At 34.8% G+C, this 13,933-nt stretch overlaps 3 protein-coding genes across 9 annotated transcripts; 1 reads left to right on the top strand and 2 right to left on the bottom strand.

Annotated features, from left to right (window-relative positions):
• Positions 1–99: 99 nt before the first annotated feature.
• Positions 100–13,922, top strand: Ced-12 (engulfment and cell motility Ced-12). Of its 7 annotated transcripts, XM_083087123.1 has the most exons (10): positions 4,396–4,754; positions 4,887–5,414; positions 5,753–6,286; positions 10,464–10,583; positions 10,731–11,024; positions 11,120–11,548; positions 11,862–12,278; positions 12,360–12,797; positions 12,878–13,184; positions 13,264–13,921. In XM_083087123.1, exons 3-10 carry the CDS (start codon positions 6,188–6,190, stop codon positions 13,425–13,427), a joined length of 2,268 nt encoding a protein of 755 aa, XP_082943249.1. In that variant the 5' UTR covers positions 4,396–4,754; positions 4,887–5,414; positions 5,753–6,187; the 3' UTR covers positions 13,428–13,921. The 7 variants fall into 7 exon arrangements, 4 of the variants coding, with proteins under 4 accessions (XP_082943249.1, XP_082943251.1, XP_082943250.1 ...); XM_083087124.1 differs by lacking the exons at positions 4,396–4,754; positions 4,887–5,414 and adding an exon at positions 7,037–7,137 and having other exon boundaries at positions 6,197–6,286; positions 13,264–13,918; XM_083087125.1 differs by lacking the exons at positions 4,887–5,414; positions 5,753–6,286 and having other exon boundaries at positions 13,264–13,918.
• On the bottom strand, positions 4,578–5,963 carry LOC145964631 (angiotensin-converting enzyme-like). Its single transcript, XM_083087607.1, has 5 exons — positions 5,761–5,963; positions 5,583–5,691; positions 5,118–5,512; positions 4,903–5,049; positions 4,578–4,743 (listed from the first exon to the last, which is right to left on the bottom strand). The coding sequence occupies exons 1-5, from the start codon at positions 5,961–5,963 to the stop codon at positions 4,578–4,580; spliced, it is 1,020 nt and encodes a 339-aa protein (XP_082943733.1).
• Positions 7,026–8,023, bottom strand: LOC145964561 (uncharacterized). The gene is made up of 2 exons (XM_083087507.1): positions 7,887–8,023; positions 7,026–7,309 (listed from the first exon to the last, which is right to left on the bottom strand). Exons 1-2 carry the CDS (start codon positions 7,972–7,974, stop codon positions 7,026–7,028), a joined length of 372 nt encoding a protein of 123 aa, XP_082943633.1. The 5' UTR covers positions 7,975–8,023.
• Positions 13,923–13,933: the final 11 nt, after the last annotated feature.

Genomic DNA, 13,933 nt, shown 5'->3' with positions numbered 1-13,933 from the left:
TATATTTTTATTAGATAGAAAGTTTTTAAAAACATAATATATCAATAAGAATAATAAAATTAATTAAAAACAAAAAGAAATCAATATCGAACATGTTAAAAAAAAAGTTTCGACTAAAATTTTCCTCGAAGAGGACGTTTTGAAATCAGATGTTGTAAACATCTGTGAGTGTCTCATGTAAACGTTTCAATGTAAACACACCTTTTTTTGGAGCAGCGGTGTCCAATATGGTGCGACACGCGACGCCCGCGTTTCATCTGTGATTGGATTGTAATGATGTATTTCGTACTTTATTACTATCGGTTTTGATATTTCGAACGCGTAGATATTATTCAATATTCTCGGATGGACGCTGGTGACTTTTTTTATTCAAGAGAAATTTGTCGTCCGAGCATCGATCGCTTCCTGATGTTTAGCACGAATGGAACCACGTTGACTCTAACCTCTTCAAGTGACATTTTTACACACGTTTTTATAGAAGCGAGAGAATTTATATATTTAACAATTCTGCGAATGCTCAGTGAATGTTATTGAGTGACAGGAGAGAGATATATTAAACCTAATTTTGTATATATCAAGGTAATATCGTTTAACGTTTTTCTGTTTTTTAAATACCGCATTGACTCTAACCTAATTAAACATATCCTTACATTTGAAATGACTCTTGCTCTCTCCATAAAAGTGTAAACACGATAAATGAGTGCTCCTGAAGAATCATTGAACGATCAGGATCCTGATTATGTCTCCTCAATTTCCAACGAGCAAGTTCAGCAGAAAATTTATGAGGAAAATGGTAAATATATTGATTCTGCATCACTCAATAAATTAATAAATATAATTTAATAAGCATAATTAATTAATAAATATTATTTAATAATATTTAATAAATATAATTGAATAAGAAAATTTATTTCTTAATAAATTCATTAATAAACTTATGAATATTTATAATATATTTGTCATAGTAATTATATCTAATATATTTTTCTTTCTTTATTAGCAAGAAACACTACTGCGAGAAAAATAACTGCGATAGTGGAGAAGGAATTTGCACGGGAAATTGAATCGAAGGAGAAGGAAATTTTTCAAATACAAGAGACATTGCATAAAGCCCTAAAGAATTTTCATTTCTTGCGCTATGTTATAATTACAAATTTTTACAATCGCAAACAGTGTCAAATTCCTCAAGCTGCAGAGAACACGAAACAAACGAGAATTCATCCTGCGATTAAGTCATTACTCGGAAAGTATCCTAAGTCTGTTCAATGTACCGATCTTGCAGTGCCATCGACATCTACGGATCCTCGATTCTTGTGCAATGATGAAGCTCTCGCGTCATATGCACAAACTACAACGGTTAGCGCGATTAAAACCGAAGAAAACAAACAGCAACAAGCTAATAAACATGATACTGCGTTGCAAAGCGAGAAAAGAAAACTGCCAGATGAAGAATCTCGACCTCGCAAGATGCCCCGTTATATACCACCGAAGAGCAGCACGCCACTGCAAACGGGTCCATCGCGCGGCAACAGTCACAAAATTCGAAAGCGTATTATTGTCGGTAACATATCCAAATGGATCCCACCGGATTGGCGAGAAGATGCGTCTAGTCATAAGTGGACGATATACGTGCGCAGTGACAAAGACGAAAGTGCCGACATCAGCATTTTTGTCAGTAAAGTGAGATTCTTCCTACACCCTAGTTACCGTCCAAACGACGTCGTCGAGGTCACGTCGTATCCCTTTCATCTATGCAGACGTGGATGGGGCGAGTTCCCTGTTAGAGTACAGTTACACTTCAAGAATGCTCTTGACAAACCCATAGACATTATTCACCATTTAAAATTGGATCGCACTTATACAGGATTGCAAACATTGGGCTCGGAAACCCTGGTCGACATATGGATTCATACGACACAGACACGTAATTTCGAGCAAAACAATAGCAGTGAATCTGTTGAATCTCCTTCTAATGATGCATCTATAAAAGTAGAATCTAATAATAACAGTTCTGAGTTTATTCATAAACAATGTACAACAAAACCTATAGAACCTTTACAGACGAGTACTTCTGAAGAAATTCGAGTGAAGGAAGAAATAATTAATTCAGAAGTACACAAACAATCTAATCTATCATTAGATTTAATCAAGAAACTGGAAGACATCAAAGTAAAAATTGAATCTAATGATAAATCAAATCTAGATGAAATAAATTATTGCATTAAGCATGATCATAATTATGTGGACAGGCATTTCAATTCTAATCATTATTCTGAAAGAGAAGGAAATGTAACTATAAAACACTTTTTAGAAAGTAATTGCATTCCTGCAACCAATTCATCGGCAAGTGACGATAAGAGAGAGAAACTCGACAATGTACAAATTATATCACATAGATTTAACGGTGATATTCAGTCTTCCAATAGTTGTCAGTCTTTGGTCACTTCGAATACAGCGGAAAATAATTCACAAGTGAACACAATATTTCAAGAGAGAAACAGTCAAAAGAACTTATCATCATCCGATGCAAATAAATCTTTACAAGCAAAGAACTCGAAAAACAGCAATACTTCTAAAATTTTAGGGAATATCACGACTACAGACACACCAATGACGATTAACGGTTTTTACAAAACGTCCGACGCTTCATTCGATCGATTTACCAGCTTGCAGGAAACCACGAAGGTCTCAAATACTACTAATTCGCATTTAGAACCTCTACAAATCTCCATACCGTCACCGAATATGTTCGCATCGTCGACTAATAAACGTATGCTTGTTTGGAAGGATATGAAATCGATTACAGTGGATATGACAAATATCCTCTCATCGAAATCAAGCGAGAACTCGAGAAAGCTCGTGGATGGCGATCTGAAACTTTCTATCGCGAGAGACGGTAACATTGCGAAATTGAATGTCCGTATTCCTCAAACCGTGAGCGTCCTAAAGAAACCGCCCAACGCTAAGAACGCGCGACTGGATGGACTGGAGGACACTGTCAGCGACAATAAAAAGCCTGCTGTACTTATATTGAAAAACTCCAACAATCTCCTACTGAATGTCAACGAGAATGTGCCGATCCTGAAGATAGCAGATTCGTGCGATTCGCGATATAATTACAGTCTTGCCGAGGCAACGAAAGGCGTCTCTTTGACCGACAAGCAGGAAACATCAACAATCATGCCATACGTGAGGTCGGAGGACAAGACAGCCACGCAGCGAGTGAAAATCACGTTGGGCAAGGACAAATACAAGATACAGAGCAAGAGGGAATTGTACGAAGCGACTCTGCGCTCGATTGACATTGCGAACATCGTCGACACAGAAGCGTTAATACGATTCATCGTACGCCGATTGCCGATCATCACACGTGATGCCCGTGATCCCGAGTACAAATTGATGCATCCTTACGCGTGTTGCAGCGAGGAGGAGTACTTTGCGCACAACGTCGGCAAACAACGTGCGCTGGAGTGGCATCGTGCCAAGACAATCAGGTGCTTTCTGCGAATGAAGAAGGTCCCGTCTGATAGCTTGTGGAGCGTCAAGGAGATCATGGTGTGGGCGAAATTGCACGGCTACACGCCGAGTCGAAACTCTTCCGGCTTATCGGAAACGGTCACGATGAATGACACGAAGAAGTGCCTACCCGACACTACAACACCCACCGCAACCTCGGCCACATACACGGAATCAATCGCGTTGCAAAAGTGGCTGCAAACCTGCCAGGAAGAGTCTAGTCAATTGATGGATACTTGTATCGAGGACGAAGAGATTGATGTCGAGAGTGTCGAGGAAAGCTCGTGTAGGATTACGATTGATAGGAGAAAAAATGGCGATGATGGAGATAGCGATTCTTCAACTGGTTCTAAGTTGATACCGCTTGAACTTGATGGAAGCTTGTTGCCATTCCATAATTTCGTGGGCGATACCGCGCGAGATGTCGGCATCAAGATCGGACCAGAAGAGATTGTTCCTGGTGTTTTATATAATGCAGCTAGTCGCGTAATGATGCGGGTAAATATTCTTTTTTTATGCAAATTGTGCTCATGTTTTAAAAATGAATAAAATTATAATATTATGTTGTCGCTGTTAAAATAATGTCTTTCCAGGTTGTCAAATGTTTTGTGGAGGATCTAACTCGAACATCGTTGGCAAAAGCTTGGGAGAGAAATAGCGGAAATGAGTAATTATCTTTTTATATATCTTATATGATATTACATGATGTTATTATCTGTCTTGTATTTTGCACATTCTTTTTTCGATGTTTGACAGATGTCCCAAAGTCATTACGCTAAACGATGTCCGTAACGCTCTCATGAGTCGAGAGGAATTCGACATTTTCACCAATGAAGGTCTGGGTTCGATGCAACAATCAAGTCTAAGGGAATCGTCTAGTTGACACCCAGGTGTGAGCAAACAAGCAATTGTCTAGTTATAGACTGGAATATGGAATACAACGAATCGATCGGTGCCACATTATTATCGAATATAGAAGACATCTGCAGAGGAAAGATGGATTAGATACACGCGAACGCCTGAAGAAATAATTTGAGACAGTTCGAAACAGTTCATTTAACTCAATCCCAACCAACTGGAATCCTATGACGTTCGACCTCGCGTTGCAGCCATTCGCGGACTGGCTCGTAATAAGCTAAGAACGGCTCCACACGATACTCGGAATGTCCCGTTATCATGCGTAGCGCGCGTCTCCAATCCACGCTACTTCCAAGTTTCATCGTCGACCTGGAAGTAAAGTAAGCTAAGACCGCTTCCTTTACATTCGTTTTTTTTCACGTTCTTCAATGAAGAAAAATTATAGAAAAATTATTTTTTTTACTACTTTATTTTGTTTGAAAGGAAAATTAAAGTTATCATTTTTTCATAAGAATTGGTGCTATTTACCTCAAGAACTTTCCCGCATCCTTTGATCTGTAAATGTCGCATTTGTGAAGAGGTAAATCAAACGTCATGGAATCAACCCTCAGATTCAAGACTGCTTTGCACATTCCTTGGAATAATTGAACTTGCAGAAAGTTTCCCAGAAAATATCTATTAATATTAATTCATTTATCGTTGCTATTACACACATTGTTTTTTATCAAGTCACTCGAACTTACCCAGCATAAGGTATGTTGTGAGCGACATGAAATTTTGCCATAGGATCGAAGAATTTCTCAGATCTCGAAGACGGTGGTACGACACCCATATATCGACGATGCAAAGTCCACCAGGATGTGTTGTATCTCGATGGTTTTGTCCTGCCCGAGAAGACAGACCATCTCCATTTTTCTATTATCAGTCCACTAGACAGTTGCGGTATTTTAAGCAGAGCTTGTCTTAGGAGAATAGCCATTTCTAATGAATCTTGTGAACGCGAGTTGGTTTCGAATGAATTGACGAGTGATGCGAATGGGGTACGTATTAATCCCAGACGCCGCATATGTTGAAAGGAAGTTGCACCGTACGAGATGGCATCGCCTATCGACTCGTGGAAAGCACTATTGATTCCATTCTAAATAACAAATAATTGATTTTATATATTTATTATATATATTTGAGATTTTCCAGAAATTTTTTAGTACCTTAAAAAATGAAGATTGATTCTGATACGCCATATAATATTGTATATGACCAATTTCGTGATAAATAACATTGAAATCTTCTGGTTTCGTCTCTAAACATGCGATAATTCTAAAATAAGGCATAATTAATTAATTAATTGCGTTAATTTTACAATATTTATTTATTCTAGAAATTTACCTGAAGTCATCCTTATTGTACATGTTAACAGCAATTGCATGACAGCTAGATCTCCTATCTACTTCTTTTTTAAAGACAGAGTTCTTCCAAAAATCTGGCGTCAAGGACGGAAATCCGAGAGATACGTAAAAATCATCTACCGTTTCTATCATTTTAATGACATTATAATTTTCTTGTATCATCGAATTCGTCAGGTTCGGCATGATTGCGGTATAATTTGGAAATACTATGTCGATCAACGCTTCCCAACTTTGCGACCACAAGTTACCTGTAAAGATGATGATCGGTTAAGAAAAATGTCTGTTCTTTTGATTGACGAAAATCACTTCACCTAATAAATGAGCAGGAATTGGTAGAGACACGTCAACAACGTCGGGATACAATTTCGCGAGTCGGAATCTCACGACAGCGTGAAGAAGCCGATATAATGGCTCGATTCGCTGATACATTTCTTCGAACATACTCTCCAAATCCGGAATCTCGAACTCTTCCCTCCAATATTCTCCGATATCAGCGTAGCCTGACAGTAAGATTTTATTATTATTATAAAAATAAAATTTCATTGTTTCGGTTGTCCAATTTTTTATTGTTTTAATTTTAAAATATTATTTCAAGAGGAAGTCAATTTTTTCATTGTGTTTAATTTTTGATGTTTTGCTTTGTAAGTTGACTACTGCAATTTTGAAATTATATATACTGCATGTTTTTTTAGAAAAACATAAATTTATTATTTAGCTAATTTAGTTAATAGTTTAGTTAATTTTTTTAATATTATATATTGGTTTTTAAAATTTATGTATTGCTGTATATTATACCATTATTTCGCGCAGCTGTATTTTGAAGATCAACTAATTGTTTAAAAAGTTCCTTCGTATGACTCATTCGATTTCTCCAAGCAGTCCAAATCCAACGTAATTCTCTTTCATTTCTAAATAAATATAGGTGTTCAACTACTCGATAAAAGTCATGAAAATCTATAAAATATATCTATTTAGTAATTTAAATAATATATTGAAATATACCTCGAAGTCGCCATTAGTCTTGTTACGTCCAATTCATCATTATAACATTTCCGTTTATAATTTTCAATTTTGCAAATTTGCGCAGAGCCATATGTGGACGACAAGTATTCTTCAATAACAGCAATCTTTCTATAATAAATGAAAGATTAATTTTATAAACAAGAAAAGGAAGACGCGATTAAATTTAGAGATTTAAATGTAACGAAATCTTTAATATTTTAAATTTATATTAATAAAGAAATTTTAATTACCAGGTTCTTCATCATACCTTGCCATTTCATCGGTATATTTTGGTCCTTTGCACAAAAAGCGCAGCAATTTTTTATTCACGGATACTTTGTTATCTCGAAGATTCGTAAGTTTTGCGCACCATTCGTTTTTCCACTTTAGCTTGAATTGTACAATTTGCGTATACACTTCTAACGGTACGATCGAACGATTTTTAAGGGCTTGCCACTCTAAATTAGCGACTACTCGATTCAGCAACTCAAATTCATCGTCGAGCATCCCATAATCAATCTCTTGCGCTGTGACAGTAGAAATTATCAAAATTTTATAAGAATTATAAACTAACATATAGTTGACTGAATCAAACAATTGCAGAATTATTTAAATATTTATTTGATATATTCGCGTAAAAAAAATTCAAACTTATGAGCGATATAAAGATAGCGTGACTAATTAAAATGTAATTATTATAATGAAATAAAGATCCGTTAGATAAAATCAATAAAAATTAGTTAAAAGGCGACAAGGACCAACGCAATGGTGGAATATATGCAAAAATAAAACGGTTATTACAATACAATAACCATATGAAAATGTTTATTTAATTTGAACATGACAAACGCCGCGTTTCAATCCAATTCGGATCCTTTTCAATGTCGAATAACAAAGTGAGTAATAAACATTAAGATAAAAGCAAAATTAACAGTCATAGGAGAAATGTAAATAAGTTTCGGAACAACGCAAAGTCAAAAAAAAGTCAAAAAATCGGAAGCAAATATATGTAAAATAACTGAAAATTTAAACCGTCAATCACAAAAAAGGAAAGAACGCATCGTATTAACGTATCGCCACAGAAAAACCGAAAGCAACTCGTACCGCATATCCTTAGTGTACCGTTAAGAACGAGCTGATCCTCTCCAAAACAAAAACCGGAAGGAAATCCCACATACAAGTCCATGCCCATTTCCAAAAGAAAAAACAGTCAAAGATGCATAAATCGATGACCAGTTGGAAACTTGATGGTCCAAATATGTGCGAGTAAAAGCTTAAAAGTATGACAATCTAAAAAAGAAAAAACAAGACAGAGCAATAATTTAACAAACAATCCGGAAACTACTTAAGAGAATCCTTCATATAAAGCAAGACTAAAGTTAATATAATAAAATCACATACCGGTCTCTAAATTTGAAAGTGATCTCAAATTAAAAAATCGACACAAAGGGAGAGCAAGTTAAGCACAACTTAACGTTCCAATCAACAGAGTCGAACTGAGGCTTATTTTACATATATTTGCTTCCGATTTTTTGACTTTTTTTTTACTTTGCGTTGTTCCGAAACTTATTTACATTTCTCCTATGACTGTTAATTTTGCTTTTATCTTAATGTTTATTACTCACTTTGTTATTCGACATTGAAAAGGATCCGAATTGGATTGAAACGCGGCGTTTGTCATGTTCAAATTAAATAAACATTTTCATATGATTATTGTATTGTAATAACCGTTTTATTTTTGCATATATTCCACCATTGCGTTGGTTCTTGTAGCCTTTTAATTAATTTTTATTAAAATGTAATTTTTATTTAAACACTTTTTTAATATAATCTCTTTTTAATATAATCACTCTACTTTTTAAGACAGCATCGCTGATACGAAAAACGATGCACATGGCGAGACAAAGAAAAAATGTATTTCGCAAACACTCTCCTGAATCAGTTGTCATATTTTACAATACAATAACGTCGCGCTACCGGAAAGGATTAATCCTTTCGCGGACGAACGGAAGCCTTTATCCCCGTATTCGAAGATCAATTGGTGTTTTTTTGCTCGCATTTGCGCCGTTCTTCGTGTTTTCTCTAGGTGACAGAAGATATATATTTAATCAAGAAACCTACGCCTTGTTTATTCTACGTCGGCAAATTGCTTTTCATTACAATACCCAGTTTCAATCAACCCATCTTATCGAAGGAAAAACATTCTGTGTCTTATTTATTTTTCTATTCTGAGAAAATGAGATTTCGAGTGCATCTTTATGAAAGAACCGACATATTTAACACAATAACGAAGAAGTTTCACGCATTAATTGTATGATAAAAGAATTTATTAAAGTATTACACACCCAGCAAACATGATGATGTCTAAAAATGTCTTAATGACGTATTATACGTTATTAAAACGTTATTAAGACGTCATCGTGTTTGCTGGGCACACACACATACAATAAAACATATAAACATACATATTATACACATATATATTATATACAGGGTGTCCCAGACCACCCGTACACCCCTTTTAAAATGAAAATAAATGGCTTTTATCAAAAATCGCGAACAATTTTTAAGTAAATCGGATACGCTCTATCAAATGATGATATTTTCAACTTTTGATTCCGACGGGAAATACGCCATCCGGATCGGAAGTTGAATTTTTTTAGGGGAACATGGTACTTTTTATTACAGATTCGAATTATACGTGAAAAAATAAGAAACTTTTGTATCAAACGTTTTTTCTAAAAGTGCCTCTGTCAATCTTAAAATTGACCTTGAAAGTAACTGTGATGAAATAATGAACTTCAAATGTTAAGATTGACAGAGGCACTTTTAGAAAAAACGTTTGATACAAAAGTTTCTTATTTTTTCACGTACAATTCGAATCTGTAATAAAAAGTACCATGTTCCCTTAAAAAAATTCAACTTCCGATCTGGATGGCGTATTTCCGGTCGGAATCAAAAGTTGAAAATATCACCATTTGATAGAGCGTGCCCGATTTACTTAAAAATTGTTTGCGATTTTTGATAAAAGCCATTTATTTTCATTTTAAAAGGGGTGTACGGGTGGTCTGGGACACCCTGTATATTATATATATATATATATATATATATATATATATATATATATATATATATATATATATATATATATATATATATATATATATATATATTAGAAAACAAATTATAATAATCATAAAAAATATTATTATATATAATATTTGTGATTCTTAATTAGCATTATTATGTAATTGACATACGCAACATAAACATGTGTCATATTTATTTTTGGCGGTTCTGCAAAACGTCAAATGTACATTTCCGGTATCGGCCGGAAGTGGGCTCGCCTAGCTTGGATGCACTCGAAAATTCCACTTGTGGGGTAAATATTTAATCAACATTAAATTAATATTTAATTAATCAGGACAAGAGAAGCAAAAATTTCCTTATTCCGATTGATCATTTCAATACTACTCTATCTTACTAGTAAGATTTTGGAACTTGCAGCCACGTGACCGTTGCATCTGTCATGGCTGCGATGGCTGTCACGATTGTTGTATGACAGAAGAGATCTGTCAAGTTCCTGAACGGATTACAAACAAACTGGATCGGTGTGCACCGAACACCGTTGCCCTGAATCTGATAATACGGGCCTAATTTTCATCTTTTATGTACACGCAGGCGATCAAGATGCCGGTCCAGAAAGATTCGAATATCGTGAAAATCGCCGTTCAGATGACCGATCAAGTGCCACAACTCATAGAATTCAATCAGAAACAACCTTTGGCCGGAATTATTCAGGTACAATTAATTTTAATCGCGTAATTTCGTAATTTATAAAACGCTACAATATGTATATTGCATGTATTTATATTTAATATTAATATGTATTAACATGTATTTATATTTAATATTAATATTAATACTAATATTTTATTTTAATTACAGGAATTGTGCAACGGATGGGATTTACCTGACGCGGAATCATACTCGTTACAATTTTCGGAAAATAACAATCAGAATTACATTACGGAGAAAAATAGGAATGAGGTGAAAAATGGCAGTATTCTCAGATTAGAATTTTCGCCATCGAAAACGGCAAATGATATTCTGGCTAAGCTCAATAATGGAACAACGGAAGAGAAAGTAACGGCTTTGCAGAAGCTGAGTACGCTTAGCATAGATATGACTTTTGCACTGGAATTTATAAACAAGAAAGGGTTGGCATTAATCATTTCACAAGTATGGAACTTTTTCTACATAGTATAAATCTGCAACTATTTGGATAATTCAAGTTTTTTATGTAATATTACAATTGCCAATTGTTAAATTTTTAGGTGGAGGGTGGAAAGTACAAGGGAAATGCACTTGCGTTTTCTCTTCAGTCATTTGTGGAATTGATGGATCATGGAATTGTGTCATGGGACATATTGGAAACACCGTTTATTAATAAAGTAGCGAGCTATGTCAATAATCAGTCGGTAACTCAGGACACCAATGTAGTGGAAGCTTCTCTAAGCATTCTAGAGAATATAGTCCTGAATTCAACAGGGAAATATGGACAAGTGGAAAAGGAAGTTACTTTCCCCAACCTTGTAATGCATTTGCAATGTATGAATGCGCAAATTCAACAAAACGCGATAGCATTAATAAACGCACTGTTTTTGAAAGCTGATTTGTACAAGAGACGAGCAGTTTCTGCCACATTACAATCCAAACAAGTCAGAAATGTATTTTTGACAAACGTTATACAATCCACTGGGCAGGTATGTAATTAACAAAATATTAATAGCACTTCTTTACCTTTTTCTTCATCTTGTATATGATTAATTTGAAAAAATTGAAACTATTTATATCCAAGCTTATTAAATTTTGAAGCGGTTGGTTGTTTATTACTAAGCCTGATTTTCAAAACAAAGTTTATTTTGAAGATCAAACTTTTGTTTACATTAATAAATGTATACATGTATTTCAAACTAAACAAAAACACACATTGCAATTTTCAATTTTCATTCCAGACTAATATCATGTTATTCAATGTAAGTATTTTTTTTTACTATTTCTGCTATACGTTTACAGGTTGGTGCAGAAATGGCGCATCAACTCTATGTATTGCAGACACTAATGTTGAGTCTTTTGGAACAACGGATGATGACAAAAATGGATCCACAGGATCAAGATGCGCATGATAAGATCAAGGAACTTCGAAAGATTGCTTTTGACACAGAAGGTGCGATCAGCGGGGATGTAACAGCTCGCAAGCAAGGGCTCTTTGCCAAGGATTATAAGAAACTGGGTTTTAAATATGACATCAATCCAGCTCTTGATTTTACTGAAACACCACCGGGTATGCTGGCTCTTGACTGTATGGTATACTTTGCGCGTAATCATACTGAAGCATATACAAAGGTCGTTCTCGAGAATTCATGTAGAGCAGACGAGCATGAATGTCCTTTCGGTCGAACAAGTGTAGAACTCGTTAAATTACTTTGCGAGGTAAGATATATATTTAAGAGAATTTATAAATGTTTAATATTGCTCATGATATGTAAAATAAACGAATATTGTTTTAATTAGGTGTTACGCATTGGTGAAGCACCCAGTGAACAAGGTCAATCTTATCACCCAATGTTCTTTACGCACGATCATCCTTTTGAAGAATTTTACTGTGTCTGCATAGTTTTGCTAAATAAGACGTGGAAGGAAATGAGAGCGACCACGGAAGACTTCGTCAAAGTCTTTTCTGTTGTACGAGAGCAAATTACCAGGGCGCTTCAATGCAAACCCACAGGATTGGATAAGTTTAAAAATAAGTTGCAGCAGCTCACTTATTCCACCATCACTAATCTTTGGCAGCAGGAGAGAACAAGCAGAGAAGAATGGGAGAGCCATGCGAGGCCGATCGTTGAACTTAGAGAACAAATTACGCCTGAAATCTTAGAATTAATCCAACAACAGCGATTAGGATTTTTGGTACAAGGCACCAGATTTATGAAATACAGTGCTAGAGGACAAGTGAGGATATTTTGATTGGACACATTCGATATTTGATGCACGATTTATGAAATTTTTAACGAAATCTTCGATATTTTCAGCGGATCAAAGATAAATTTTGGTACGTCCGCTTGTCGCCAAATCATAAAGTCTTCCATTACGGAGATTGTGACGAGAAATCGGTGCCAACAATAGACGAACTTCCTACGAAACTAGCGGTAGTAGAAATTCGAGGATTGATAACTGGCAGAGATTGTCCACACATGAAAGATTTGCAGAGACGGAAAACTACACACCAGTTGGCGTTTTCTTTGGCCTTGGATTCCGTCGAAGTATCTAGTCTCGATTTTGTTGCTCCCGATGAACAAGTCTTCGATTATTGGACCGACGGCATTAATGCTTTACTCGGTAAGTTGCAAATTCAATTTACATTTATTAGTATTATGTACATGGAAATTTTTATTTTTGTTTCTTTACTATTTTTTAGGAAACAGAATGACTAGTAAGGAGGCTGAAAAAGACTTGGAGACTCTATTATCCATGGACATCAAGTTACGGCTTCTAGATGCTGAAGGAATTGATATTCCACAAGATCCACCTGCAATCCCCGAACCGCCGCCAAATTATGATTTCTGTTATGAACTAAAGTAAAAACTTCTGCTATGAATTATAGTAAGTCACTTTCCGCCATATAAAGCTTATATCACTATTATATTGACTTGATAGACATATTGATTATTTTGGTCTTTATACATATATATCATTTTTTAAATATTTTTTCGTAATCTTTTTGTATTTTATTACTATGATGTAGATTCAGATTTTTTAGCTGTAATTTTTTGTCGCATGTTTTAATTGTACAAGAGCAATACATCTTGCCAAAGAAATATTTTAATCTTTATACACAATTATTATACATGTATTTCGTTTTTAGAAATTATTTATATACAAATATCATTATGAATAGAAGTCGCGCATATAGAATAATTACACAATCATGTTGATAATCTTTTTATAATAATTTAATTAATCTCAAATAATTTTAATAGTACATAATCATGATATTTTAGTAAGATTTTTTATATAGCTTATTTTTTATACAATAAGATTTTCATCTTTTTAATTGTATTATTAATGTTTTATACCAACTTGTATGA

Source organism: Camponotus vicinus, unplaced genomic scaffold (genome assembly GCF_025532165.1).
Source record: "Camponotus vicinus isolate PSW18456_S1 unplaced genomic scaffold, iyCamVici1.0 SCAF_13, whole genome shotgun sequence".
In the NCBI taxonomy this organism is placed as follows: domain Eukaryota; kingdom Metazoa; phylum Arthropoda; class Insecta; order Hymenoptera; family Formicidae; genus Camponotus; species Camponotus vicinus.
This window is presented reverse-complemented; position numbering and strand designations above follow the sequence as displayed.

Coding starts and splice junctions, on each gene's coding strand:
- LOC145964631 (XM_083087607.1), bottom strand. CDS start 5,963: ATGCCGAACCTGACGAATTCGATGATACAAGAAAATTATAATGTCATT. Junction 5,692..5,760: donor TACAATAAGGATGACTTCAG/GTAAATTTCTAG, acceptor GCCTTATTTTAG/AATTATCGCATGTTTAGAGA. Junction 5,513..5,582: donor ATCAATCTTCATTTTTTAAG/GTACTAAAAAAT, acceptor TTTGTTATTTAG/AATGGAATCAATAGTGCTTT.
- LOC145964561 (XM_083087507.1), bottom strand. CDS start 7,974: ATGGGCATGGACTTGTATGTGGGATTTCCTTCCGGTTTTTGTTTTGGA. Junction 7,310..7,886: donor CGGTACACTAAGGATATGCG/GTACGAGTTGCT, acceptor CTACTGTCACAG/CGCAAGAGATTGATTATGGG.
- Ced-12 (XM_083087122.1), top strand. CDS start 10,054: ATGTGTCATATTTATTTTTGGCGGTTCTGCAAAACGTCAAATGTACAT. Junction 10,165..10,463: donor TCGAAAATTCCACTTGTGGG/GTAAATATTTAA, acceptor ATGTACACGCAG/GCGATCAAGATGCCGGTCCA. Junction 12,279..12,359: donor TCGTTAAATTACTTTGCGAG/GTAAGATATATA, acceptor TGTTTTAATTAG/GTGTTACGCATTGGTGAAGC.